The sequence below is a fragment of the Manis pentadactyla genome, chromosome 2 (genome assembly GCF_030020395.1).
Source record: "Manis pentadactyla isolate mManPen7 chromosome 2, mManPen7.hap1, whole genome shotgun sequence".
Taxonomy (NCBI): Eukaryota; Metazoa; Chordata; class Mammalia; order Pholidota; family Manidae; genus Manis; species Manis pentadactyla.
In genome coordinates, this window is record NC_080020.1 from 215,093,348 (window position 1) to 215,119,207 (window position 25,860).

Consider the following 25,860-nt stretch of genomic DNA (forward strand, 5'->3'; position numbering starts at 1 on the left):
AAGACTTAGAGTAAGAGGCCTAGTGCCCAGGGAGTGTAGTGGCACACTCCTCGGCCAGTCTCATCTAGATCAGACAAGGCTGGGAGCGGAGGGAAAATAGGAGGTTGCCTGATGTTTGCTGAGTCTGAGAGGGGTTCTGCCCAGAGACTTGGGGTGGGGAGGACAGGGGCCACTGGCCAGCAGGGGCCAGGCTCTGAGGGCCTTGCCTCTTCTTGTGGCACTGGCTGCTGCAGGAGGGGTTGTGCCCAGGCAGCATGCGAACCTCCACCTCCTGGATTGTGGCCTGGGTGCCCACAGACACTCCACACCTCGGATCCCTTTCTGACTTCCTGCACTTACGTCTCCTCTGGTGGGGTGGCAGTGGCCCGGGAAGCAGTGATCTCGGCAACTAGACTGGCTTTTGAGAATGGAGTGGCGGGGGGGACTCCTCCCCACAGGCTCTTGCTCTGCCAACAGGAGCCGCCTGTCTTCTGCCCAGAGCTGCTCCCAGCACTCAGCTGGGCTCAGGGGAAGCTCTGCAGGGAGCCCTGCTCCCTTGAACCCTTGACATCCAGCTGAGCCCTCTGCCTCTCACATCAGAACGGTTTACGAACTGCTCCCATCTCCCCCGGTAAATGCCCTGCTCCGTGTGGAAGGATCTGAATCTTGGTCCTCTGGCTGTTCCAGACCTTGGTGAGCTGCATTCAGGGAGATGCAGCTCCATCCCCTTTGAGTGGAGGTCATTTTCCATCAAAGCTGCCTGCAGGATCAGGGCACCTTATGCCTCTGCTCTTTCTCCACTGAGGGTCACCATGTATGAGCAATGACCCCCACCTTTAACTACGCCAAACACCTGGGATATGCGTGGTTGATAACATGCCCTGAGCACAGACACACCCCATATATTATACCCTGTATTACATATAATACAATTCCTGGTGAAAAAGAAGGTAATGGAGGGGCAAATGTGGGGATAAGGGAGGGAGGGCAGGGAATAGGGAGACACCAGGTCTTACAGAGAGGCTGGGCAGGAGCAGGCATGAGGATAGGATGAGACCATACTGGGGGTGCACTGCATGCAGCAGACAAGGTTAACCCTCTGAGCTTGGGTGTCTCTGGGGGTGCCCCCTATATGCAGAGCCCTTAAGATGTTCCCAGGATTGAAAATAGCTGAACTTAGAAACCATGGGGAGAGCCCCAGACTGGCCATGGCTATTAAGAGTGGCTGGTGCCAAGGGACCAGAAGAACCCTCCTGACCTGGCTAATATTTGTCTCTACTCCAGGACTCAGCAGTGGTCACAGGACCGGAGGTGGGGAGGGAGGGAGAAGATGCAGAGGAAAAGCAGCCCAAGCCCACTGCCTGAACAGGCCTTTCCTCCTGGCCCCTCTGCCCCCTCCTGCCACCCCACTGTGGTGGACACACAGGTGCCCATCTGAGGGGCCCTTGCTCTTACCAGAGAGGCTGAAGCTGGATTCATGAAGGTCCCTCATGCCTCCATGTCGGGTAACAGGCCGGGTAGGAGTGTCTGCGAGCGGCGTTCCCATCTCTTTTTTCCCAGGATGCACAACGATGGCCACATCCCCCAGGTAGGGTGTGCGGTCCACTCCCTTCACCTTTAAGGTCTAGTGAAGGATGGACAAGGAGAGAAAGGGAAACAAGGACACCATCAGAGCTCAGACATCATCACCACTAGAGCCTCCTGGATGGCTGACGGAACCTCAGACACTGCCACTTGGCTTGGGACCCAAATTACAGCATGTGACAAAGGCTTCTTACAACTCGAGCTCAGGCAGTGAATTCTTTTCTCTCTTAAACAGTGTGTGTGTGTGTGTGTGTGTGTGTGTGTGTGTGCAAGCACATGTATGTGGACATACACAGGAGAGAGACTCACTTGTTCTGCTCAGTGTTGGTGGAATCCTTTCTAAGGTAGCAGGTAGATTTCTGAGGTATTCAGACTTAGAGAACACCCCTCACATGGGGCAACATTATCTGCTCACTTGCCAAGCTCCCAAGAGGCTATGCCTTTTACTGTGATCTGACAACTTTGTGGGAATAGAGGCAAAATTTGGCCAATTTGGGGATGAGAATTCCCCAGTAGCAATACTAGTTAATTCTGTACTCACAAAAGTAGTAAGTTAAGATATAATTCATATCCAGACAACCTGGGTTCCAGTCCATCTGATACTTATGAAGCTGTGTGACTTTGTATAAGTTGCCTAACCTCTCTGTGCCTGTTTCCTTATTTGTAAAATTAGGATAATAGTACCTATTAATACTATATATTGAATTATTATGAGATCAAATGCATTAATACATGTAAAGCTCTCAGAACTGCTCTGGCACATGGCAACTGACATACTGAGTACCAGCAGCTCTTACTGCAGAGGTCTTTTACAAGGGCCTCATCCTGTCTATAGGTGAAGAGGAAGTATCGTGTTGGTAGTGTATGCATAAGGTCTGAAGGAGCAGCACAGACGATCTACAAGCCAGGCATTTGTCAGGGACATAACCTCAAGCTCCTTGCTGCTTACAGAAAATCTTGTTGAGAGAAATGATACAGGTGATCTCTTGAAGGATCTTCTGACTACATATTTCTTTATATGTAATCCCTACATATTCTCCAACAGCAGATCTGTAGTTTAGCTCAACTCTCAGAGTGCAAACCTGGTCTGAACCACTTTGGTCTTCACCAGGTTGCACTTTGGCATTGTGGCTGGGAGCCCAGGGTCCCGGTGGTGAAGTGGGAGCACAGGTCCTGCATGGATCCTGAGTGAGTGACCTCAGCAGGCCACAGCTCCTGGCAGCTCCTTGCTTCTGCCTGTACAGGGGGCCCTCCACCAGAGCTGCTTTCTTCCCCAAGGCCCATGCTCTTTAGGGACTGATGATTTATAATTTTTGGAAAATGAGATTTTTTGATAGTTTTATTTTTTTTGCATACTTGCATTCTTTTACATAAAGACTGTAACAGCAGAGCAGATAGTACTGCCCTTTTCTTGAGGACCTTAGGTCATCAGGCCTCCTATAAAGGGATGTAGGGTTGGATTTACATCAGTCTGACCGCTGGAGCTCCTCCATCATGGCTGGTCTGAGGAGTGATCTGCAGTGAACTGACATCGATCTTACATTTTTGTGAGGCTGGCATTCAGAAGGGCTTGAAACACTTTCTCTGCCTTCTCTTTACCTTAATTCCTGACTAAAACATCTTTTTTGGGAAGGCCACAGAACTCTTGTCAGATATCTTTGTTTTTCAAATTGAGATATAATTCACATACCATAAAATTCACCATTTTAAAGTATACATTTCAATGGTGTCTAGTATATTCACAACATTGTGTGACCACTACCCTGTCTAGTTCCAGTACATTTTCATCATCCCAAGGAGAAACTCTGTACTCACCAGCAGGCTTCCGCTCTACCCTCCCTCAGCCCTAAGCAACCATTAATAGATTTTTGTCTATGGATTTGCTTCTTCTGGACATTTCACACAATGGAATTATATACTATGTGGTCTTTTTTGACCAGGTTCTTTCACTAAGCATAGTGCTTTTAAGGTTCATGTACACTGTATATAGCATATATTGGTACTCCATTCCTTTTTATGGCTGAATAATATTCCGTTGTATGGATATACCATTTATCTATTCAACAGTTGATGGACATTTGTGTTGTTTCCACTTTCTGGCCTTTATAGGAATAGTGCTCCTATGAACATTCATGTACAGCTTTTTGTGTAGACATTTATTTTCACTCCTCTGGAGTATATACCCAAGAGTGGAACTGCTGGGTCACTTGGGAATTCTGTATCTTAACTTTTTGGGAACTGCAAAACTGTTTTCCAAAGTGGCTGCACCATTTGACATTCCTTCCAGCAATGAATGAGGGTTCCGGTTTCTCCACAAGCTCACTAACACTTGTTTTTCATTTTCTTTTTTAAAATTATAGCCACCCTTTATCAGATATTCTTGCGTGTGAAGGCACTGCTCTTACAGTTCTTCCCGGTGTATCCAGAGGCAGGGCTGAGGCCTCCCGCCATTGCCCACATCTAGGAGGCATCCTGGGCACAGGACCCTTTGCCTGCCTGAGAGACCCGAGTTTGCTTTTGGACTGAACACTGAAATAACTAATGTCATATTTTTTTCAGATGACCCAAGTCTGCTCTACAGAAGTCTTGGTTTTGGATTTTTTTGGGAGAGAAGAGGCATTAGTTATTCTGAGAGCCCTGGGCCCTCACATGTGACAGCTCACCAGCAGAGTTCATCTTTTGGTATAAATATGCTGTGTTAGATGGTTTCTTTTCAAATATCAGTTTTATGCACCTTTAGTTCATCAAGACTGGGAAGGAGCCAAAGAATGGCAGAACCTCAAGGGCCCCTGAGCCTCTGAATCAAGAGAAACTCAGTGGCCATAGACATGCTTAGGCTTCCGTCTTGTGCCTTCGGGAACTCAGGACTCCCAGGTGGCCTGATCATTTAAGATTCCACGTGGTAATCAAAGGCGGGGCGTGGAAACCAGCATCACCTGACTAGATTTCCTCTTGAACTGTCACTCGCTCCCCTCGCAGCACAGGGTGAGATGAGGTCTTGGTTAGGGGCCTGGGGAGTGCAGGAAGGCCAGCCTGCCCACCACCTCACCTGACGGAACCCACTTTCCTTCTGGCCCTTGGGTCATCCCAGGGCTGGGGGTTCACAGGCCAGCAAGAGCAGAGGGTGTTCAGAGAACAGCTGGGGAGGGCAAAGGCTGAAGCAGCTACTCCTGAAAGCCTTGGGCGCTCCAGGAGGGGACAGGGGTGGGAACAAGGAGAGGAGGCCTGAGGAACTGAGGAAAGGAGCTTGACTTCTGCATAAAGGATTAGAGAACCAAGATAATAAGAAGGCTTGGCTGAAGAGAGGTCATGTGACCACTTGATGGCAAGTGTGCCAGGCCAGAAACAGCTCCTAAAAAGCCCTATTCCTGAGATAATACTAAACAGATTTCTAGAGCTCAGTAATATGGCAGCTGAGTCTATTTTCAAAGACCTTTAAATCTCTGGTCCCCTGCTAGAAGCCAGAGCCTAGCAGGAGTGGGGAGCGTGAGACCTGGTCATGGGAAGTTGGTGCTGATCTGGGACAGTGACCACAATATGGGGCGTAGGGGTAGAGAGGTCACCTGGAAGGGACCCAGAAAATGTCCCCAGTGAACTGCTGCTAGCTAAAAACCTCACAGCCTACATTACTGGGTCTCTGCCCTGGATAGAAAAACAGCCACTGACAAGGCTAGACTAGGCAGTTTTCCTGACTTACCCCAAATCCTTCAGTGTTACTCCCTCCAGAACACAGATTAAGCACCTGCTGTGTACAGAGGACTAGGATGTACTAGGCAAAAGGAACAAAAGAATAGGACACAGAAGATGGGTGAGAAAATTAAAAAAAAAAAACAACCCAAAGGACTGACATCCCTTAAGCGTGCATGATCACAACAGCGGCAGCCCGGTCTGGGCAGGAGGGAGCTCTTAGCCCACAGAGGACCCCGAGGCCCGAGGCCATGAGCTAAGAACATCTGCCTTTTCCAGACAGCATCTGTAAATAGCTATGCAGGAGCATTTTGAAGCCATAATAATATTGCATTTTTGTTGGAGTTGGGGCACAGGAAATAGCAGGATGTGTTCAGTTGTCAGTTTGTCAGATTTATTCCTTCTGGTGAGGTGGGAGCCCCACCCAGAGGCCAAGGCTGCACTTCCCAGCACCTGGAGTTGTCAGTGAAGATTCAGGCCAGATTCTCTAGGGCAACTCTCATAGGTAAGGTTGGACAATCAATCCCCAAGCAATGAGGCAATAGCCAGCCTTCTTGGGGGTGACTGTGTCTCCCCAGGGGACAGGAGCCCCTGAGGATGAGGTGGAGCTGAAAGCTTTAGTGAGCATCTAGGGTACTTATGGAACCCAAGTACTGGGTGGGACCCTGAGGCCCAGACGATTCCAGACCTGGCCTGATCACTTCAGCATTGGGGGCCCGGACTTAGCAAAACCCACCCCGACTATAGTCACAGGGAGTGGGGTGGTTTCAGTGAACGAGTGACTCCAGGGCAAGTATGGTAACCCAGGCCGAGCTAGGAATCCCCTGCCCTGTGGGGTGGCGAGAAGATCCCTGGAGACCAGACACAGGGGACAGCTGAGACCCCTCAGTATTCCCTCTGCTTGAGGGGAATTTTCAATACATTTTCCTTTGTTATAGTTGCTTTTACTATTTTGATTGCTCTCAAAGTGACCACTCCAGGGAATAGGATTTGGTGGGAAAAAAGTGAGAATGTCTGAGACTTCAAACAGTCAACATGAGGTGTCCCCAACTCGGGCTTCAGCCTCTTCCCATGCTTCCTCTTCTGCTGCCCTCATCTTACCTTTTCTCTCTGGACCAACTTCTTGTAGACAGTGTCTGGGAAGGACCTCAGGGGACAGAACTTGCCGGTGCCCTCAGCGCACATGAAGACGCCGTTCTCATACACGACGCGCCCCCGGCTGATGGTGACCAGCGGGACGCCATGGCAGCGCATGTTCTCATACAGGTTGAAGTCTCCTCCCTGCACCTGGGTGCTGGCTGAGATGGTCCTGGAGGGGGGCAGTGGCAGGAGAGAAAGATAAGGATGTCACAGCTCAGAGGGAAGGACTGATGCTAAGTGGGAAGGGATGATCCCCACAGTCTGGCTGTGGTGGCCTGAGCTGTGTCCCCCCCCAGATTTATATGCTGAAGTCCTCAGCCCCAGTATCTTAGAATGTGTACCTAGAGATAGGTAATTATAGTAAAATGAGGTCATATGGGTGTGTCGTAATCCAATCTGACTGTGCCCTTGTAAGAAGAGGAAACTGAGGCACAGGGCATGTCCACATACAGAGTCAAGACCACATGAAGGCAGAGAGAGGAGACAGCCATCTGTAAGCCAAAGTGTGAGGTATCAGAATAAAATCAACCCTGCTGACACCTTGATCTTGGACTTTCAGCCTCTAGAATTGTGAGAAAATAAATCTCAGTTGTTTAAACCACAGTCTGTGGTATTTTGTTACAGCAGCCCTAGCAAACGAACACAGTGGGCTAAACTCACGGGGCCTTTCTGCCAACAACAACCAGTTAACAGCCACACTGCTAGAGTAGCAGGCACCACCTCAGGCACCAGGATGCAGAGCATGGGCCCTAATGGAGAAGACAGTGTGGCAGTCTGGGCATGGGGGTAGGTGGTGGTGGCGCATCAGGTCAGCTTTCTTTGCAATTCAACCTTTTATCTTCAAAATCCCAGCATATTTTTATCTTGTTCATTGCTAGCTTGTACATGTAGAAAAGGGCCTGGCGAACAGTGGCATTTAACCAGTATTTGTTGAGTGAATGGAACTTAACATTAAAAACTATGCCCACCCTGCCAGCCCAGATCTCTGAGCAAAAATGATGCTCTGTATCCTGTGGCATGGCAACTCCTGCCACACTTCATTTATTCTCAGCTTTGCTCATTAATGCTGGGGTGTCAAGTGCCGTGCCCTCAAGAACACCCACGCTCTCCATGAGAGAGGCAGAGGGCTGTGGCGGAGCCTGGAAAGGAGTGTCAGGGTATCTGTCCTGTGCAGCCACTTTTTAGCTATGTGGTATGAGGAGTCCCTCTGCTCTCTGCTCTTAGTTTTTTCAATATAGTAAAATGAGAATAAGGACTCCAGGCTTGAGTGCTTCTTGGGGATGTGTGAAAATCAAACGAGATAACTGACGGGAAGCAGCTTGGAGACACGGTGAAGTGCCGCGCAGGTGAAGCTGCACCGCAGTAGCTCTCAAAATGGTCCTGTTCACCGTTGTGCTCCTCGTGCCCGGACTATGGCAGGCCCTTAGATATTTGTTGAATTGAGCACACCTCAGGGTCACACTTCTCTATGCTAGAAGTAGTGCAAAGATGATATGCCTTTGGAGTTCTGTAATACAAGTCCCTTCAAATCCCAAGTCCCTCTAGCCCTGGAGACTGGCAGCAGGTTTTACTTTGTGGCTTCTGGGTCCCACACCACCACGTCAGCATCAGCTCCAGGGATGATGCGGCCCTTGCGGGGATACAGGTTGAGAATCTTTGCTGCATTGGAACTGGTAACAGCCACAAAACGGTTCTCATCCATCTTTCCTCCAACCTGAAACATTGCAAAGTATCAAGTCAACCAGGTGCTGTGTGTGTGTCTCCAATCCCCGGTTACCCTTGACTCTGGCCTGTGACCTTACAGTTGGCTGGAAGAATGGTGCTAAGAAGGACCATCCCCGGGTACCATCTCAGATGAGCCAGCCTGCTTGCTCACTCTTTTCTCCTTCATCCAGCAACAGTGGTGAGCAGGCCCTTATTCAAAACAGGTTTCCTACTCTGTGGAAATCTACCTCCTGCTTGTAAAGCCATCTCTACTCCTGTGCCCATTATGAATGAGTCAGATGCCTCCCCTCATTCACAAAGGGACATAAATTCTGTGCTCTGGAAATGCATGGGCTCTTCCAGGGAATTCCTGAGCCACCTCGTGGGCCTTCCCTGAGCTGAAGGCTTAAAGTCATGAGGACCTCAAATCAACTTGGGCTCATACTCTGTGTGCCTATCTAATCTGTGACAGGTCAAAACTAAAAATGCTTATTCTTCATGGGGAGAACAGATGCTCCGTCAGATGAAGTCCTCGTTGTTATCTTTTTCATAAAGCAATCAGACAAAATATATTAAGAGCCTTAAAAATGTTCATGTCCTTCAGCCCAGAAATCCACTTCTAGGAATCTATCCAAAGGAAATAATTAGAAATGCTGACATACTCATCAACAAAGAGGTTCTCTGCATAATTTGCAGGTGCAAACTCTGAAACAGCTGGAAGTTCCAAACATCAGGGGAGGATTAATTGAAGCATGAGACTTTCATTCAAGGAAATATTAATTTAGCCATTAAAAAATATTTAAAAAATATTCTCACTGATAGAGATACTCAATATATGCTATTATGAAAAAAGGATAAGTAAAGATATTAAAATAATGTATAGTACCTCCATTAAACTAGAAGGCAATATATCAAAATATGAATAACTTACTGTCTCAGAATGAAATTACAGGGATTTTTTCCTAACACTTCTCTTTATTTTCCAAATTTCTATTCCAGGCCATATTACCTTTCTAATCAGGAAGGGAAAAAAGGCTTTTCTGGTTTTGTTTTTGAGTAAAACAAGGAGCTGTGAAACCAGCCTTCCTAAGGGTGAAAACTTACTAGCACTAGAGTGGGGAGGGGCCCGAGAACATACCACTCCTCTCTCCCAGACGACGCTCATGCGGTCCTGCACGCCGCTCACTCCGTGCGGGATCTTGGCGAAGTCCTCCTTGCCCATAGCTTTCTGCTTCGTGGTGAAAGGCCGGTGATCTGATGCCACAATGTTCAGAGTATCACTGGGTAGAAAGAAGGATGTGACCAGTAAGGGGAAGGAGGCCAGGGTTCCAAACAGTAGGAACAGGTACAAGGAAAAAGCTTTTGCTTGGGAGTGAAGCAAAGCTGATTCTAGTCTCGGCTCTGCCACTTAGTAGCTGTATGGTCTCTAGCAAATTACTTAATCTGTGTAAACCTCAGTTTCCTCATCTGTAGAATGGGAAAAGGCACTGAGTGTGGCCCAGACTGCCAGGGTCTCAGGAGACATCAGTGAGAGCCTTCATGGTGTGGACTTTTAGGAGTTAAGACAGTGGGCAGAGAAGAGATGAACTTAGAGTTTGGCTAAAGTGAGAGGTTAGAGGTGGTATTACTACCACAGAACTGTATGCCAACTCCCTCTCACCTCCTCCCTCAACCCCCAGCAGTCCCTGCTGGCAAAAAGCACGTGCTTGGAAAAATGTTCACAAGTTTAGTGTTAAGCTTTGCTAAACAACTTGAAGCCACAGCTTCCCTTGGATATGGGGTCTCTAATGGCCTAGAGGAGAAAGGAGGGACAAGACAGAAGAGATTAATAAATCAGCAATGGTATGCAAGTCCCCCGGCTCATCGCTGCCACCCTCTGCCTCCATCCTTAGGTGGTTACTGAGGCCGGCTCCCTCACAGGACTGCAGGAGGCGTGGCATTGTGGGGCTCCCCAGGGGCTCCCAGGTTAGCTATGCACTCAGGGCAGAGATTTATGAGGGTGAGAGGGTGCACATGATGGAAGACCCTCTGCCAAATGAGGGAGAAAGACAGCCAGCCCACGTTCAGGGATCTCGTTGGCTCAGAGGTGGTGAGGGGTAGAGGGAGGCAATGCTCACATTACCCAGCCCAGGGCAACCTCAGGAGGGCTGACCATTGGAGGGCAGGGAGGGGCCTGGCTGGAGCATGGAGGTCAGGTGGGAGAGGGACCACACATGGGAGCCCTGAGAGTCTTGATTCACTTTGTAGGAGGCACCAAAGCCTTGTGAGAGCATGTGGGCCATCACCTAAGATGCCCACATCAGCAGGGAACTCGGCTTGGGGAGAGGCATATTCTTAAGGCTCTTAGGCAATTCCAGGTCAGGCTGCAAATAGGGACATCTCCAGTGGGTGCCTGGCAGGGTTCATCTGTCACAGCTCTTGCCAAATGACCAATATTCTTGGCCAAATCCACAGTGAGATGACTAAGCTCTTCCTGTGGCATGGCTGGTACCTCCCTGGGCCAAAGACGCTACTCTGGGCACTCTCAGAGACAGCAGGAGGGACTCTTCCATAGAGCACAGGGTTTGTTCTAGGGTCCCTAGGCCTACAAAACCCACCAGGGTTTCACTTTATCCTCAGGGGTCCTCCAGACACCAGGGCAGGGCTCAGATCAGAAGTGCCCATCAGTCATGGGCTACAGGGTCAGGGACCCCAGGAACAGAGGGCTCAACTCCCATTTTCATCCAGCCAGTCTTACTGAGCCCCCAGCTTTCTAAATGGTCTCCCTGGGCAGGTGTGAATGAATGTGGCCATGTTCCAGAAGGGCTTTTAAGGACTCCCAAAGTGGCCCTGAATCTGGGAGATATGAAACACCTAACCATACTCTTTTAAGTTTAAAACGTGACTGGCTTTGTTAAGTACTTAACATTTTTCCATGTTTAAATGAAAAAAATCCTGGTACCTTCAAGAAATCAGATTTTAAATAAATAACAAATCCTTACATCTATAGACTGTACTTTTTACCCTGATATATCCTAAGAAATCATATCTTTAAGTAAATCATTATGAAGAAGCTCATATTTTCTTATAGGAATGTGGTGATTGGTGTCTAGGTTTTCTATTGAGTATTTTGCATAATATCAATTATCACCAACAATGTGTCATAAAAGCAAAATTACAGTAGTTATAAATTCCTATAAATAGCTAAAATGTCACAACTATGCTCCAAATTCTATAAACTTACACACATTTATGATATGCACTGATTAAAAAAAGGGATTCAAACAATCTCATCAGAGTTCACATGAAATTATAATTCTATTTAAACGAACAGAAATTAAGTAATTTAAATACATTTGACAAAACAGGCTAGATATAAAAACTTAAATCATTCAATTAATAATACTTCCCCCACCCTCCACCAGCCTACTTGAATTTGTTTGAGTTTGGGCTCTGTAATTTGGAGAGGTGGGGGCATTTACTGCCTTTTTGTTCTTTCAGTAAATTTGCCTGTGGCAAGTTGAGGTATTTCAAAAGTTTCTTTGACCTTGGAACCCAGTCCAAATTGTTATAGTGGGTTCTGGATATTTGTTTGTTTGTGTTGGATTGATAATGATGAAAAGGAGGCTGGGTCTTCCCTAGAAAAAGCATTTTTAAAAATCAAAGCTGATCTAGTGTTTCTGTTTGTCTTCTCTTACTCAATTTATTTAAATCTAAGAGCTGCTGCTGTTTGGTATCACAGCGCAACTATGGGACAGAACAGAATCACAGCCGCTGTGCCGGGCGTCTACTCACCCTCCAGGGGCCACCCTCAACATGGGCCCCCACTGACTATACTCCTCAGGTGTTTGGAAAGCCCCCCAACCCCCATGCTTAGGTTGTTAACACAGCTAGATGTTGAGTGAGAATTTTCCAGTTGTTGGCAACCAGGACTGAAAACTAAGCACATGGACCAAATAAGTGCCCCATTATCTAGAGACAGCCCTCCCCCATTGGGGCTGGTCACTTCCCTCAACTCCCCAACTGTCACCCTAGAAGCACATCACCACCCCCAGGTCTATAAAAGCAGAGGGCAGAGAGGACATGGCAGTGTAGGCAGCCTGGAGAGTCCTGTAGTGTTGCTCCCCTTCTTCTCATGGGATGAATGGTGCTTCCCTACTCTTTTCCCTGCCAGTCTATCCCAAAGGCTAGGCAGGGACATTTCAGGAGGCTCACCAAGAACAGAGGTGACAGCAGTGGGCATGGACTGGTGGGCCTGCCTCTGAGCCTCTGGGTGAGGACAGCCGCTAGGATGCGGCAGCCGACCTCCCAGGGTAGGGGATGGCAAAGCTGCGTGAGCTTCCTCTGGGCCCCAGATGCCATAGGAGGTGGCCAGGCTTCAGCTGCCTTGCCGAAGTCCTTGATAACAGGGACAATGCTAGGTCTGGGAGCTGGCAAGGTGCAGGTAGAAGAGATCAGGCCGGCATCCATCTCCTGTGTCAGGGAACTGCGTGAGGGGGCCACGAGGGAGCCTCCACTGGGCATGTGCCCTGCACAGGGAGGTCCCAAAGGCCAGACACTTTCTGCCTGTGAAATGGCAATGACTCAGGCAGGAGGGCAGATGTGTGCTTGGTATGGAGGGGTCACCACCCACGAGCCGGCATGGTGGCCAGAGGAGACTGACTGTGAAACTAGACTGGGTTTTAATAACCTTTCCAAAAAGGAAAGAGAAATCAAGGCCTCTACCCAAGATTTCACTAGAGGAAACAAAGAAGTTGCAAGCAGTTACTGAGACAAAACAAAATCTTTTCAGGCTGGTGTCCCACTGAATTCAGACTGTTCATGAAACCATTTTCTAGATTCAGATCTAAAGGGGCAAAGTAGTGTCAGAGAAAGAGGAGTTGGAAAAAAGGAGATCTAGAGGGAGAGTATGAGGGGAAAGAGGGTGAAAGTGCAGAAGAAAAATGGAAAAGGGAAAAGAAAGATGGGAGAAACACCGAAGGAGAGAGGTACATGCAGGAGAGAAAACCACACATAAAACCATGAGGGGAGGGGGGCTGAGGAAGGGGGCAGGAAGTTTCACATATGTTCCAGGGTAAGTCAGAGGCCATGTCCGACAGCTCCCAGTGGTCTTCAGTTGTAAGGTATCGATGTCCTTTGACATTCTGAATAAGCACTATTCACAGTTTTATATATGTTCTTTACTCTTACACCTCATTAGCTCTCACTCCAAATCAAGTGGCCATAGCAGCCCAATGGGATGACACTTATCTGATGGGCTCTGGAGAAGGTTACAAAGCTAAATCATCCTAAGGCACAATGAAGTCAAACCCAGGGCAGATCTGGGGCCTCTGCAACATCACCTCAAGGATCTACCAATTCCTGGAGTGGCACGCATTATGAGCTAATGATGTGCAGTGCGCCACATGGTCCTGAAACACCCTTACTTGGCCAGCAGGCTCATGAGGTAGGTTGAGGTGTTGGTGTCCAGTCTCAGGGGAGGCACAGTGACATAAGCGGCTGCATGGGACCAGTCCTGGTGGTAGTAGTGTAAGCCTGTCAGCGTGGCATGCGCAGTGGTGGTCTCGGCCAGCACAACCTTCCCTGGAAGAAGCATTCCAAAAATCAAACCGTAACTTGGAAGGCACACAACCTGAGATCACTGGTTTGAGCCTCTCATTTGGCAAGTGAAGAAGCTGGAGTCAGAGAGGACTCAAGGTCACTTGGGCATTTGAGAGCACAGCTGGGTTCAAGGCCAGAGTGCTCCCTATCCCCATGCTGACTCCAGGCAAGGAGAACAGACGGGCAAGGGCACTGAGGCAGGGCAGCACCAAGTGGCCTTTCAGGAAGTGGGGTTTGGCTGGAGCTTGGGTGCTGCCAGGGCTGGCCAGATGGGGGCTGTGAATGCTAAGGGCAGTCCCGACTGCTTTCTGAGCTGTTGGGGGCTGTGAGCAGCTTCTGGAGAATCACAGCGGGTGGGATCCAGTCAAGAGGCTGGGACAATGGTGCGGGTGAGGCACCCAAGGGGCTTCCATGAGGGGAGAGGCAGGAGGCAGGTCCTAGACAGCAGTATGGTGAGAAGGCTAGAAGCCCTTGCTCCTGATTTACATGCCTGGGTTTGTTATCGTGACTTTGTTTCTCCTGTTACCAGGACCACACTGGCACCCTGAGCTGGGCTGGGACTACAACCAAGTCTAAAGCTGTTGGGTGTTGCCAGGTGCTCAGCAACTGGAGGCACACAGGTGACCTGGGGCTTGCACTGGGTTCCAGGAGGCTGGAAGGGAAGTTGGGCCCAAACACTGTTAGTGCTCCAGGGACTTCCCAGGCATTCCCTGAAATGTTGCTTGGAACTGGTCCAGGATTTCATGTTGGTTACCAAGGCAACACTAGTAAAACCCAAGAGGCCGAAGAGATACCAATTAATGAGTCAGTTGAAAACTTGGAAAATTTTACCAGACCCGGGAGAGGCGACAGACACTTCTGTAAAGCTGTTATGCATACATAACAGCCAGAGAGGAAAATACTCCGGTTCTAACAGACTGAACCCAGGCTTGTGCAGGGTATTTCTGAGAAAGATGGGGAGAGAAAAGTGAAGGGTGGCCTCAGGAGCTGGGGCAGGGAGTGCACTGGGCTGGCAGCTCTGTCAGGCTCCAGGCCCACCACACATGTACATGTCCATCCTGGCAAAGGGCTTACCTTGCATCTTAGCAGCTGCAATAACATCACCGGCTGAGATGCTGGACACGTTGACCAGGTAGATGGGACAATGAGTCTAAACACAGAAACATGGCGGGAAGGAGAGAGCATCAACCCTGTGAACCTACCAAGCATCAAGATAACCCGGGCCAAATCAATCCTGGCCCCATCATCTGCCCCTGCTCTCCCCAGCCCTGCCCTCAGGGTGCTGGGCTTCTGCCAGGAACCCAGGGCTGGTGGCCGCAGCACAAGCTGCAGGCTGTGGAACTGCACGAAGCAAGGAGGGGGCAGGCAGTGCCTGGCACCAGAGCCCAGCAGGGGACTGCGGGCAGGGTGTGGAGGGCTAAACCTCACATTTTCTACCAGCTGACACCAAGATTATTTACAACTTAAAATGAGGGACTATTTTAATTTCCTCTTCGTGAACATGATGGCCTAGAGACAGTTGTATATTACGTACCATCTCTAAAATGACAATGCCTGCCAACTGAGGGCAGCTTTATCAGTAGGCAGAATGCACCCTGAAAAAATAAAATACACAGGGTTCATGGTTCTGAGTCTATACCAGACAGGACTAGTCTTGCAAATGGACCTTTGGATTGTAATACTGATTCGCCTTTCCTCTACTGAGCTGTGTGACCATGGCCTATGGCTTAACTTCTCTGGGTATATGGTTGAGCTAAAAAATGGGGAGCTGCCCTTTTGTTGTTCCGATATTTCCTTATTCTGAGGTAAGCTTCCACTGGAAGTAGTAACATGACTACTGTTATGACAGTAAAAACAATGTCCTCGTCCAGACCCCAGACTTACAAAATGCCAACAGGAAACCATTTTCCCAAATGTTATTTTTCCTGAAGCCTTCTTTGCCTATCAATTAAGAGGACAGAGGGTTTAGGGACTGGCCTGACATTTGCTGTACTTGGTATACGTTCACTGACTAATTCTGAGACCAGCTGGACCTCCAGTGCCTCTGCTTGGCCCTGGTATTACTACCACCACATCCTCATGTTCACATCCTCTGGGGTAGGCCAGGTCTTTCCAAAGGAGAGGTTTTTGAGCATCAGTGACCACTAGCAGGCTTCTTAAAACACAGATTGCTGGGTGTCAACTTCGGATGCAGTGGGTCTGCATGAGCCCAAGAATTTCATTTCTAAGTTTCTATTTATAACAAATGCGGCTGCTGCTGCTGGTCCAGGGACCACACTCAGAAAACCAGCGTTCAGAGACAATGCACTGATTATCTGACCAGATCAAACTCTTTAACGATGGTTTAGAAGGAGAATGACCTTGGCACGGTGCTCTGCTGTTTATATGAGCTTTTCCTTTTCCAGAACCTTGCCCAGACCTTACCCCCCAGGAGGCCCCTGTGGGTGCAGCTGTGGTTGGCACTTCTCACAACCATCCGGTGAGAAGTGATATCCTTTGAATCTGTGATAACAAAATAGTCAATCAGAGAGGTTGAGTGACTTGCACAGGATCAAAACCTTGTGCTTGGTAAAGGCTACACCTCCTGCATAGTCCACACTGCATCAGCATGCCCCTACCCTGAGAGGGCTTCACCGTGAACCGCACCAAGCAAAAACTATGAATGGCCCAGAGCCAGAGGTTTAAATCATGGTTTTCTAAGCAAAACATCTAACTCCTCTAAGAAACAGCACTTGTATTGATGCTCTGTGGTCCCCACCTTGTCCTGCCTCCTTTGGGAGCCATTGCCAAATGTCCTTTGGACAAAATCTCCTCTGATATAGACCCAGGACTGTCCCCTTTAATTAACAGATGATGACAGTGATAACTCCTCCATCTGAGCACTGAAGCCAGGCTTGCCAGGCTCGGTGGGGTGGAACGGAGAGCTGGCGGCAAGGATTCCTGCCAGGCTTATGGGAGTAACAGTGTTCATTCAGCAAACAGTTTGAGGATTCTGTGAGCCAGGCATGGTGCTGGCACCCAGAGAAGAACAGGACTACTGTACAACTTGAAGTTTCTGGTTTCTGATCCCAGAGTTGAGAAAGAGGTTTAGGGTGAGCCAGGGTCTACTTACCCTGTTGGCAATGGTGATAACACGGTGAGTGGCTTCAGCTTCCAGCTGTTAGAAACAAAGGACAGAAGAAAACAAGCTTCACCGTCTCACCCCCCAGGCAAGCCCACATCTGCTACAGAGCCCTGCTCAGAGAGAGTGCTGGAATATCCAATACAGAACCAGAGGGCCAACTGCATCCACAGGGCTGGACTAGGGCACTCATCTCCAACCACCTCTGCTCACCGGACAGAATCTGAGGACTTAGTAAACAGACATATCCTTGCTGGATGCTACTCAAGACTTAATTAAAGGCAACAAAACAAAAGCAAATGAAAATGGGGTCACAGCTCTCCCTGGTTTTTGGTGTTTTCTCTCCAAAGCACTGTAGCAAAGGAGCAATACTGACTGACATCAAGCTGGAAATTAACCAGGATCCGGGTTCCTGAACCTCAGCACAATGGACATTTTGGGTCAGATAATATTGTGGGGTAGGGGGCTGTCTTGGCATTGTAGGATCTTTAAGCAGCATCCTTGCCTCTATTTGCTAGAGCCCTGTGAGTTGGGACAACAATATTGCTAGGCATCACTTTTGGACAACATCTCCCCTGGTATAGCCCCAGGCCCTCCCCTCTAATCCGCAGATGATGACCGGGATGATTCTTCCATTGCTGCTGCTGTAGTCACAGCCTTGCTCTTCCTTCCATATGACTTAACAAAGACCAGTCCTGTGCCCACCCACCAACCACTTCTGTTCTCACAGGCACACTCTCAGCATTTATCCTGCTGTGTCTGGTGCATCTTTCTCTATCGACTCTCAAGTGCCCAATCGGGAGCTATATTCAAGGGGTTCTGAAAGAAAGAGACAGACTCGGGGCAGGAGCGAGGCAGGACCTCCCCCTACCCCCAGCTGCCCCACTATGAACGTGGCTCTTGGCTGATGGCAGTACCATCAAATCCGGTCTCCAGCTCCTCATCCCTCAAGCTTTCCCATCAAGTCCCTCATGGACATCCAACCACCACTCTGAGTTTAAGGCCTGGAAGAAATGGAAAAGAGCTTCCTCCTCACAAATAGTGGGGGATGTTTGAATAAGGTCAATGGGCAAGAAGGTATTTTTCTAATGTGGTCCCTCCAGAGCAGAATTCTTTAGTAGGGGACCATAGGGGGTTTGTGTTGAGGCCCTGCAAAACTGGGCAAGGATAAAAGCAGGGGGCAGAGGAGAGCGGGGCTTTTGATTATCATCTCAGACAGTACTAAGGCGATGCGGGGAGAGCATGGACACTCACGTGCCTCTCATTTCTGGTAGGAAGAGGTCAAAGTTTTCCTCAGAGGCTCAAAGTAATTTCATCCCTGAAATGCCTAGTCATTGGAATTTCTTCTACCATATGAAGGCACTTTCAATCTTTCTTTTCCTTCCTGATTCAATTTTGGGCAAAGCAACCCTGGCATGTTCACACAGTCTCCCCCAGATCCTTGAAATCAGAATCAAATTGTCTGCCCCAAGGCAACTCAAGGCCACGCCAGTCTCAGAATGGAGGGAGCTGTTCCCTGGGAAGCTTCCACATGGGAATTTCACCCATGGAGAAAGTGATAATACGCAACTTTTATTTACTGATGTCTCTTGTATCCTAAAGTTTCTGTGAACCCACAGGAAAGAAGGTGACAAAGGACACAGTAGGGCTTCCTCACCTCCTCCGGACGGCTGATCTCGATTCCTTCTGGGCCTGTGATACCCAAATCTAGTGCCTCCTTAGCACCCTGAATAATAGCAAGAGAAAGAAAATTGAGAGAATCAGAGAGACACAAGAAAATAATGAACCCAAGGGACAATGAAATATGCCAGACACAGTCCATTCCAATAGGCTTGCTAAACTTTTCTCACTTCTATAATATTCATCTTTCAAAGAGGGCAGAATAACTACAGGGCCCCCTCACAGTAAGGCTCTCCTGAGTTTCATTTCAGAACAACTGAGTAACTCCTTTCCTCTTAAAAATGCATTTCCATAACTAGCTAACAGGCCTGGGACACAAAAGACAAACATTCTTTACTGATGTGAGAGTCAGAATTTCCCACTGGGTATCTACTCAAACCTCCGGCTCCAGCAACACCTAGACTGGCCTTTACCCCAAGCATCCTATTTAAGACCAAGGGGTACAAACGGGCTTGTCTTTCTTGGGGCCAGTGGGTAGATCTCTCTAAGATCTCAGCGCCTCTGGAGAGGTATAGGAAAAGTAGAAAGCTGACTCTTGGTTATTCTGTATGTCAAATCTCATTAAAAATATTTCTTGGAGGTTCTCTAAATTCTTTTGCTATACTAGAATTTCAATATCCTATTTTAGAACTAAGATATCATCAGTGAGGACTTAGCAATCCTATAAAGAGAGATTTATTTTTTACAGACAGTAGAAAAGTTTGGATTTTCTGAAAGATTAGTCACCTGGGATGTTACCATCTCACACTTCCTTTTAGAACTTATTTTGTCTCAAACTTGTGGGCTGGGTGGTGGGTGGTCGGGAATCCCCCTGGCAACTGTATCTCCACTGGCACCCTGGCTCCCCTTCCCCAACGTCCTCTACTGCCTTGCCTCAGCCACGAGCTCCCCATTTTCAGCATGGACTCGGGCGATTGCTCCAATGTCCTTGCAAGCGTGCAACACCTGGTAGAGCTCACTGTCCCGAAGCATATACACGTCCTTGTAGGTCATGAACATCTGGAACGAGTTGACACCCTTTTCCCTCACCAGTGTCTCCATTTCTGCTTTCACCTGGAGAGCAAAATGCAAAGGCAGTGCCATGTGTGAGGACAAGTGTTCAAGAGGCTGACTGGCAAACGCTGGTCCAGCTTAGAGATGAGGGTCAGTCAGGGGAGTGATCATATGACCCTGCAACCTCGGGGTAGCTCACTCTCCTCCCACCCCATGGCTGCTGTGAGGTTGAGTGAGCAAATGGATGCAGAAGTACTGTGAAAATTCTCAAGCAGGACACAATTATAGGAACTATACTGTTATCTTCTAGGCATGTTTCTCCTAGCACATAGGCTTGTCCTTTGTTTCTGACTCCAAATCAACCTTATTGTTAAATGTGCCAATGACTTTTATTCCTACGGCCTGTTCCCCGACTCCATAATGGAAGCAGTGTTATGAAGAAGGGACAATAACGCTAAACATCCAGAGACCCTGGGGAAAATCTAATTTAGGAATAAAGCAAAACTTGAACAAAGCTATGTGATAAAGGAGATCCATCACAACATTCCTTACATTAAGAAAAATAGAAGCAACATTGGTGAGACGATAGAAAATAAATTGAGATCCATATGCCTGACAGAGCACTATGTGGCCACTGCACTGATGATCATGAAGACCATGCAGCCCAACAGAAAATGCTCACACTTGAGCAATTACTATGTAAAAAGCATGTATGAAAAAAAGACTGGAAGGAAGGAGCTAAAATAACAATAGTGATTGTGTTGGGGTAGCCAGATTATGCTCTTTCTTTTCTACTTTTAAAATCTGTAGTTAGAAAAAAATTATTATTATAAAAAGGAATTAAAATTCCAGATGCATGAAAGGCCCTATAACCTCTAGGGACGTGGGATAGCTGGCCAGGCCTCAGTGTTGCTGAGAACCTGAGAGGATCCTCTAATTCCAGGCCAACCCCAGGGGGAGGGACTAGAGAAAGGCTTGGATTAGGGGTCAGCCACCCAGGAGGGTGTCCAAAATGGACAAAACCTCATAAGAAAAGGGATGGCTGGCATTCAGTGTGGTCTGTACCTTTAGCCTGGTACCAGGAGGGGGGTCTTCATGGTATGAGGTTTGGGGGACTCCAGGGCCTTTTGTATAAGAAGGTTAGAAATAATGGAAGAGACTGGGGACCCTACACTTAAGGCTAAAATCCCAGGGAAGTACAGTGAGACCTTTAATTACCATCTCAGAGGGAAGTCAGGCCCTTTAGACCAGGGTTTACAGCTGAAGAACCTTGTTAAAATGTTTAATGTTTGTTTATTTTTATGATTCCAGGGCATGCACTAAAGTATTGGCACATGATAATTAATAAATAATTGATGAAAGAACAAATATACAGACTGCTTCCCTAAGATAATAAGCAATAGAACTTCAGAAAGGAAGCAAAATCTAAATGCCTGGATATCTGCTTTCAGGAAGAGCAAGGAAGTGGAAATCAGTGGAGAGGGGTCAGGACTCTGGGGCCTGGGGCAGCGAGAGGACAGGAAAACCAGGGGCCGGGGGCACAGAGGCTGACCTGAGAAAGGGCTCAGCAGCAGCCAGCCTCTGGGCTCTCCGAGCAGAAGCTGGCCCCTGGAGGAAAGAAGTGCCCCAGTCCATTTGTATGAGTGAGCCAGGATGAGACCCTCCCTCTGAGACCTCAGCTCCGTGCTGTCACACCCAGCACAAAATGATGTGACCCTCAGATTCTGACCCTTGCTCAGCCTGCCCTCAGCAGCATACCCATGGGTGTGTCAGTGGCAACTAACAGTAAGCATCAGAAGACACTAAAAGCCTTGTGATCAGAGCAAGGAGCCAGCACTCCCAAGGCCTCTGGTCTCAGATGCCCCATGTCTGCTAGAAAACTGGCTCTTTACTTTAAGTAGAGCAAGCCTATTCACCTTCTTATGGAATCACAGTGTTTTTTCTTTTGGCATTTGGGGGAGTTAGGGTGGTGGTGGGCAGGATGCCCACAGCTGTGGGGGAGCTAGCTCTAAAATGGCCCCTTTGCCTAAAAGGGCATTTGTTCTTTCGGTATTGTGCCCAGCACCATTACCTTGGGTGCCCACCAGGTGACCCCCACGTGGAGGGCATAGTCGCAGCAGACCTTGGGGTCGGCCAAACCCCGGCACTTCTCGTAGGCATCCACAAGGGAGGTCTCCTTGTCGGGCAGCACGTGGCCGATGATCATGGTGGTGCCTCCAACTAGTGCTGCCTGAGAAGATGGGAAAAGCAGTCTGTTACATCTCTTCTCACACCCAAGACGCTGATGTGGGGAGACACAGGGTCTGGACATTCAGAACAACCCCAAACCCTACTGAACAAGAGGCTATGAGACCCAAATGCAGCAATGTTTGGGAAACTGTGAGGAGATGGACATGCAGAAGCTAGTGAGTTCCGTTCATCATTCCTGCGGATCCAGCACGCAAACCTGCTTCTTCCTCACCCGGGCTTGCAGCCCAGTGCTTGGGAAACCGCTCAGTGTGGTACCCACGCCTCAGGCCAATCTCTACTTCCCAATGGATAGATCCTCCCATGACTTTTGACCAAGTTGAATATAAAGATGACATAATTAAATGTCATATTTTACCATACTATATAATATTCAATCAAATTCTATGTATAATATTTAGTTACACATATGTATTTAAACCACAATGAACAAAATGTTATTTTGGGTATACTGTTTTGTTTTATTCTCTCACATTTCATGAAACAATTTTATTCAAAGTTTTCATATGCATCTTCAACATAAGGGTCTCTGTTTTCAGTTTTTCCAAGTGGATTAACTTCATTTTCATCTATCTGGTTTGAGATAGAACACTTTTTAGTCCTTTGTGATTTATCAGTGAAAAATTACCCTACTCATAATCTCCACGAGATATCACTTAAAAAGAAATCTTTAAAAAACCTTACATGTAATCACAAAGTATACCTCCAGAAATAATTATTAAATCTGTATTAATAATAAAATAATTAATGGTTTAATCTGTACTAATTCAATAATCAAACATTATTGTTAAATTGAATAAACATTTAATATTAAGTAAATAATTGTTATTAATTAAATATTAAATCTGTATTAATTAAAGATCCTCCCAACACACACACTTTTTAGAACCACTGTTGTCAGGTGACCTCTACAAACTTCCCAAACTAGTACTGACCAAAGGCTGTTTCAGATTAAGTGTTTTCCCAAATAAAACTTTATTAAAATAAATAATTGAGGGCTCCAGAATATAAAAGACTTAATGAAGGCTCTGATAAAAGGTGACTCTTTCTCTAACGGGTAAAAGTTTGGACAAACCCTGTCCTATTTGGGTCCTTACAGTGACTTGGAATCAGCCCCAAGTTTGAGTCCCAGCTCTGCCACCTCCCAGCTGGATAACCTCAGATTAGGTTTCCTAATCATCTTCTCTCAGAGATGCAGAAACATTACCTATCCGATGGAAATAGCTTCCTTGATGGATAGTTGGGAAAGTCAAGTGAAACATCACTAATAAGGTGGACTTCGTAAAGTGTTGTCCTAATGTGTGTGTTTAATTATTCAGAACTTAGCCTTTTATCTCTGTTTTCTATGTGGGAGAAAAACAGCACAATGAACTTGTCTTAATGATTTCATGCTTCTCTATTCAGTTAAATCCTTCATCACAAATAAAAAATATTGCTGGGGAATAAGGGACTGAAAAAATATTAATTCAGGGGTCAAATAGCAATTAAAATGAGACTCCATGCAACACTGGTTCTCCATGCTGACCCTGGCTGGGCCAGTGAGATTGTTTCCCATGTGGTCCTGGGAAACTTGCACAGCTTAAAGCAACCAACAGAGGGTGGCAGTTCTGCAGCACACACAGAGGAACCCTTACCGGGAGGCAGAAAAACAGAGAAGGGGAAGAACGGCAGGCTGTAGCTTTCTTAACTGGCTTCTTCTGTTCCTGATTTGGCTAGATTGTGTCAGGCTGATTCATCCGCATAGCAGGTGGTTGTACTCTATTGTCCTGAAAAGCATTTCTTCCTTTTTACACACCTATTATTAGGTGTCTAATATATTGGGATTTTACAAACTAAATCAGTTTATTCTTCTGTAGTTCTAGATTGCTTTCCCTTGCACCCCCTCAGTATGTCTATAGCCTTGGATATTAAAAAGGGAACCTGGAAACAGTAGTGAGAAGAGACAAGACCATTCTTATGATCTGTGGATCCTAGAGCAAAGTACAAAAAGAGGTCCACATGCCAAATCTCTGAACAGTTCATAGTTACAGAGCAAGCTAACAACCCGTTAAACAGATTATAGTCTATACTTCTACTCTGACAAATACATTTTCATAATGACTGAGAATACCAGGCTTGGATTTAGAATTCTCCCAGTCGGGCAGTTCTGAGCTGCTCTGCAGGGGACTTTGGCCTTCAGCCTCTGCACTTGCGCCCCTGCCCCTCAGCCCTGCATTCATCCTGCATTCAAGCTCTGCTCACCCCCTGCAAAATGCTGCCCTTTGGCCTAGTGTGCACACACTGGGCTGGCCCCCCAGAACACATTCAGGCTTTGTAGGCCCTGGAAGTGCTCAGGGCCATTTGTCAGGGAATCCCAGGGACACAAAGTATGGTCTAGGAGTGGGATACTTGGCTCTGGGCAGACATGGCCTCTTGGGTCTGCATCTAAATATCTGGAATAATGACTTCTGCTGTTTCCCCAGGCCTTAAAAGAAGAGTTTCACAGGATTGGCGAACACTTCCCCATGGCAGGTTTGGGATCCTGGACCAGAGGCTGGATGTATGAACCCTTATTTCCTCTAAGGCACACACAGAGCTAGCTGGCTTTTTGAGTTTGTATGGTTCCTACCCACGGGACGAATGCTGACAATCTCAGTCTCCATGGGTATGTGATATCATAGATGAGACAGGTCTTTCCACTGTCAGCCTGCACAAAACAGGCTTATAGAAATCAACAGCAGAGTGAGACCCAATCCTGTTCCTAAGGCTTTCAAAGGATTATGTTTGCAAATATGTGACTGTGACTGTTGAATGTTTATAACTGTTTTTATGCAAAAATGGTATTGGTTAAGCAAGCTGTGGACCATGTTTAATGGAAGTGGATAGAAATGATATTCAAAGAGGCTAAGTCATAACAGGGAAAAAGGGTGATGCTGTAATGAGTGAAAAAGGCAGGATTCAATATGTGTACCCAAGATGCTTAGAAGTATGTTTAAACACACACACACCCACACAAAGAAAAAATGGGAGGAAATGTACCAAAACATTAACAATGGCTGTTTTTGGGTGATGAGATTCTGAGTAATTTATTTATTTTTTATTTTCTGAAATTTATTTAATAGAATATGTTACTTTAATAATATACATATTAAAAAATAAGTGTGGAAGAAGCTAAAACTGTTTAAAATGTAGTTAACTGCTCATTTGTTTAAAATACTCTCTTTTAAAGTTATGAAACATTTCAACCATACGGTAAAAGTGCAGAAAATAATACAGCACATACCCATAACCCACTAGTCAAATAAAACAGATGTTAACTTTTGCTGCTCTTTACAACATTTTTTAGAAAATGAAATAATGTATTTTCGATAAAGCCTAAGCCCTCCACCCTACTCTCTTTCTTCTCCCCTGAGGCTGATATAAATCTCCCCACTCTATGTTTTTATGTTCTTACTCTGTTTTGTGAATTTAAAAAATTTGCACAAATGTTATTGCACTGTCCATATCCTTTTGCAATGTGCTTTATTTTATTCAACTCTTAAGATTTATTTATGTGGATTTAGTTCACTCATTGTAGTTAATTCCTTGAATGAACACTCCTCCATGTATGTAATCATTTCTGAGTTCATGGACATTTTTTTATTAAGGTATTATTGATATACACTCTTATGAAGGTTTCACATGCAAAAACAATGTGGTTCCTACATTTACCCATATTACCAAGTCCCCACCCATACCCCAGTGCAGTCACTGTCCCTCAGTGCAGCAAGATGCCACAGATCCACTATGTGCCTTCTCTGTGCTACACTGTTCTCCCCGTGATCCCCCATACCATGTGTACTAGACATAATACTCCTCAATCCCCTTCTCTGTCCCTCCCTACCCGCCCTCCCACACCCCTCACCTTTGGTAACTGTTAGTCCCTTCTTGGAGTCTCTGAGTCTGCTGCTATTTTGTTCCTTCAGTTTTGCTTCGTTGTTATACTCCACAAATGAGGGAAATCATTTGGCACTTCTGAGTTCATGGACATTTACTACTGCATGCAATGCTTGAGCATTCTTGAGTACATGAGCATCATCTCCAGTCCTGACCACAGAATAGCTAACTCACTCGGGCCTCCTGCATCCTGGTGGCTGACCCAAGCTGCCCATTTAACAACCTAAGTC

At 47.0% G+C, this 25,860-nt stretch overlaps 1 protein-coding gene across 1 annotated transcript in view; it reads right to left on the reverse strand.

The window, feature by feature from the left end:
* The window catches only part of DPYSL5 (dihydropyrimidinase like 5), a 79,668-nt gene that overhangs the window by 3,305 nt on the left and 50,503 nt on the right, over positions 1-25,860 (reverse strand). Inside the window, exons 3-12 of the mRNA XM_036903421.2 lie at positions 21,540-21,698; positions 19,349-19,528; positions 18,453-18,521; positions 16,787-16,831; positions 14,749-14,824; positions 13,500-13,656; positions 9,233-9,374; positions 7,962-8,104; positions 6,352-6,559; positions 1,435-1,603 (exon numbers count right to left, since the gene is read on the reverse strand). Coding sequence (XP_036759316.1) covers positions 1,435-1,603; positions 6,352-6,559; positions 7,962-8,104; positions 9,233-9,374; positions 13,500-13,656; positions 14,749-14,824; positions 16,787-16,831; positions 18,453-18,521; positions 19,349-19,528; positions 21,540-21,698 — 1,348 coding nt within the window. The remainder of the gene's footprint in view (positions 1-1,434; positions 1,604-6,351; positions 6,560-7,961; positions 8,105-9,232; positions 9,375-13,499; positions 13,657-14,748; positions 14,825-16,786; positions 16,832-18,452; positions 18,522-19,348; positions 19,529-21,539; positions 21,699-25,860) is intronic.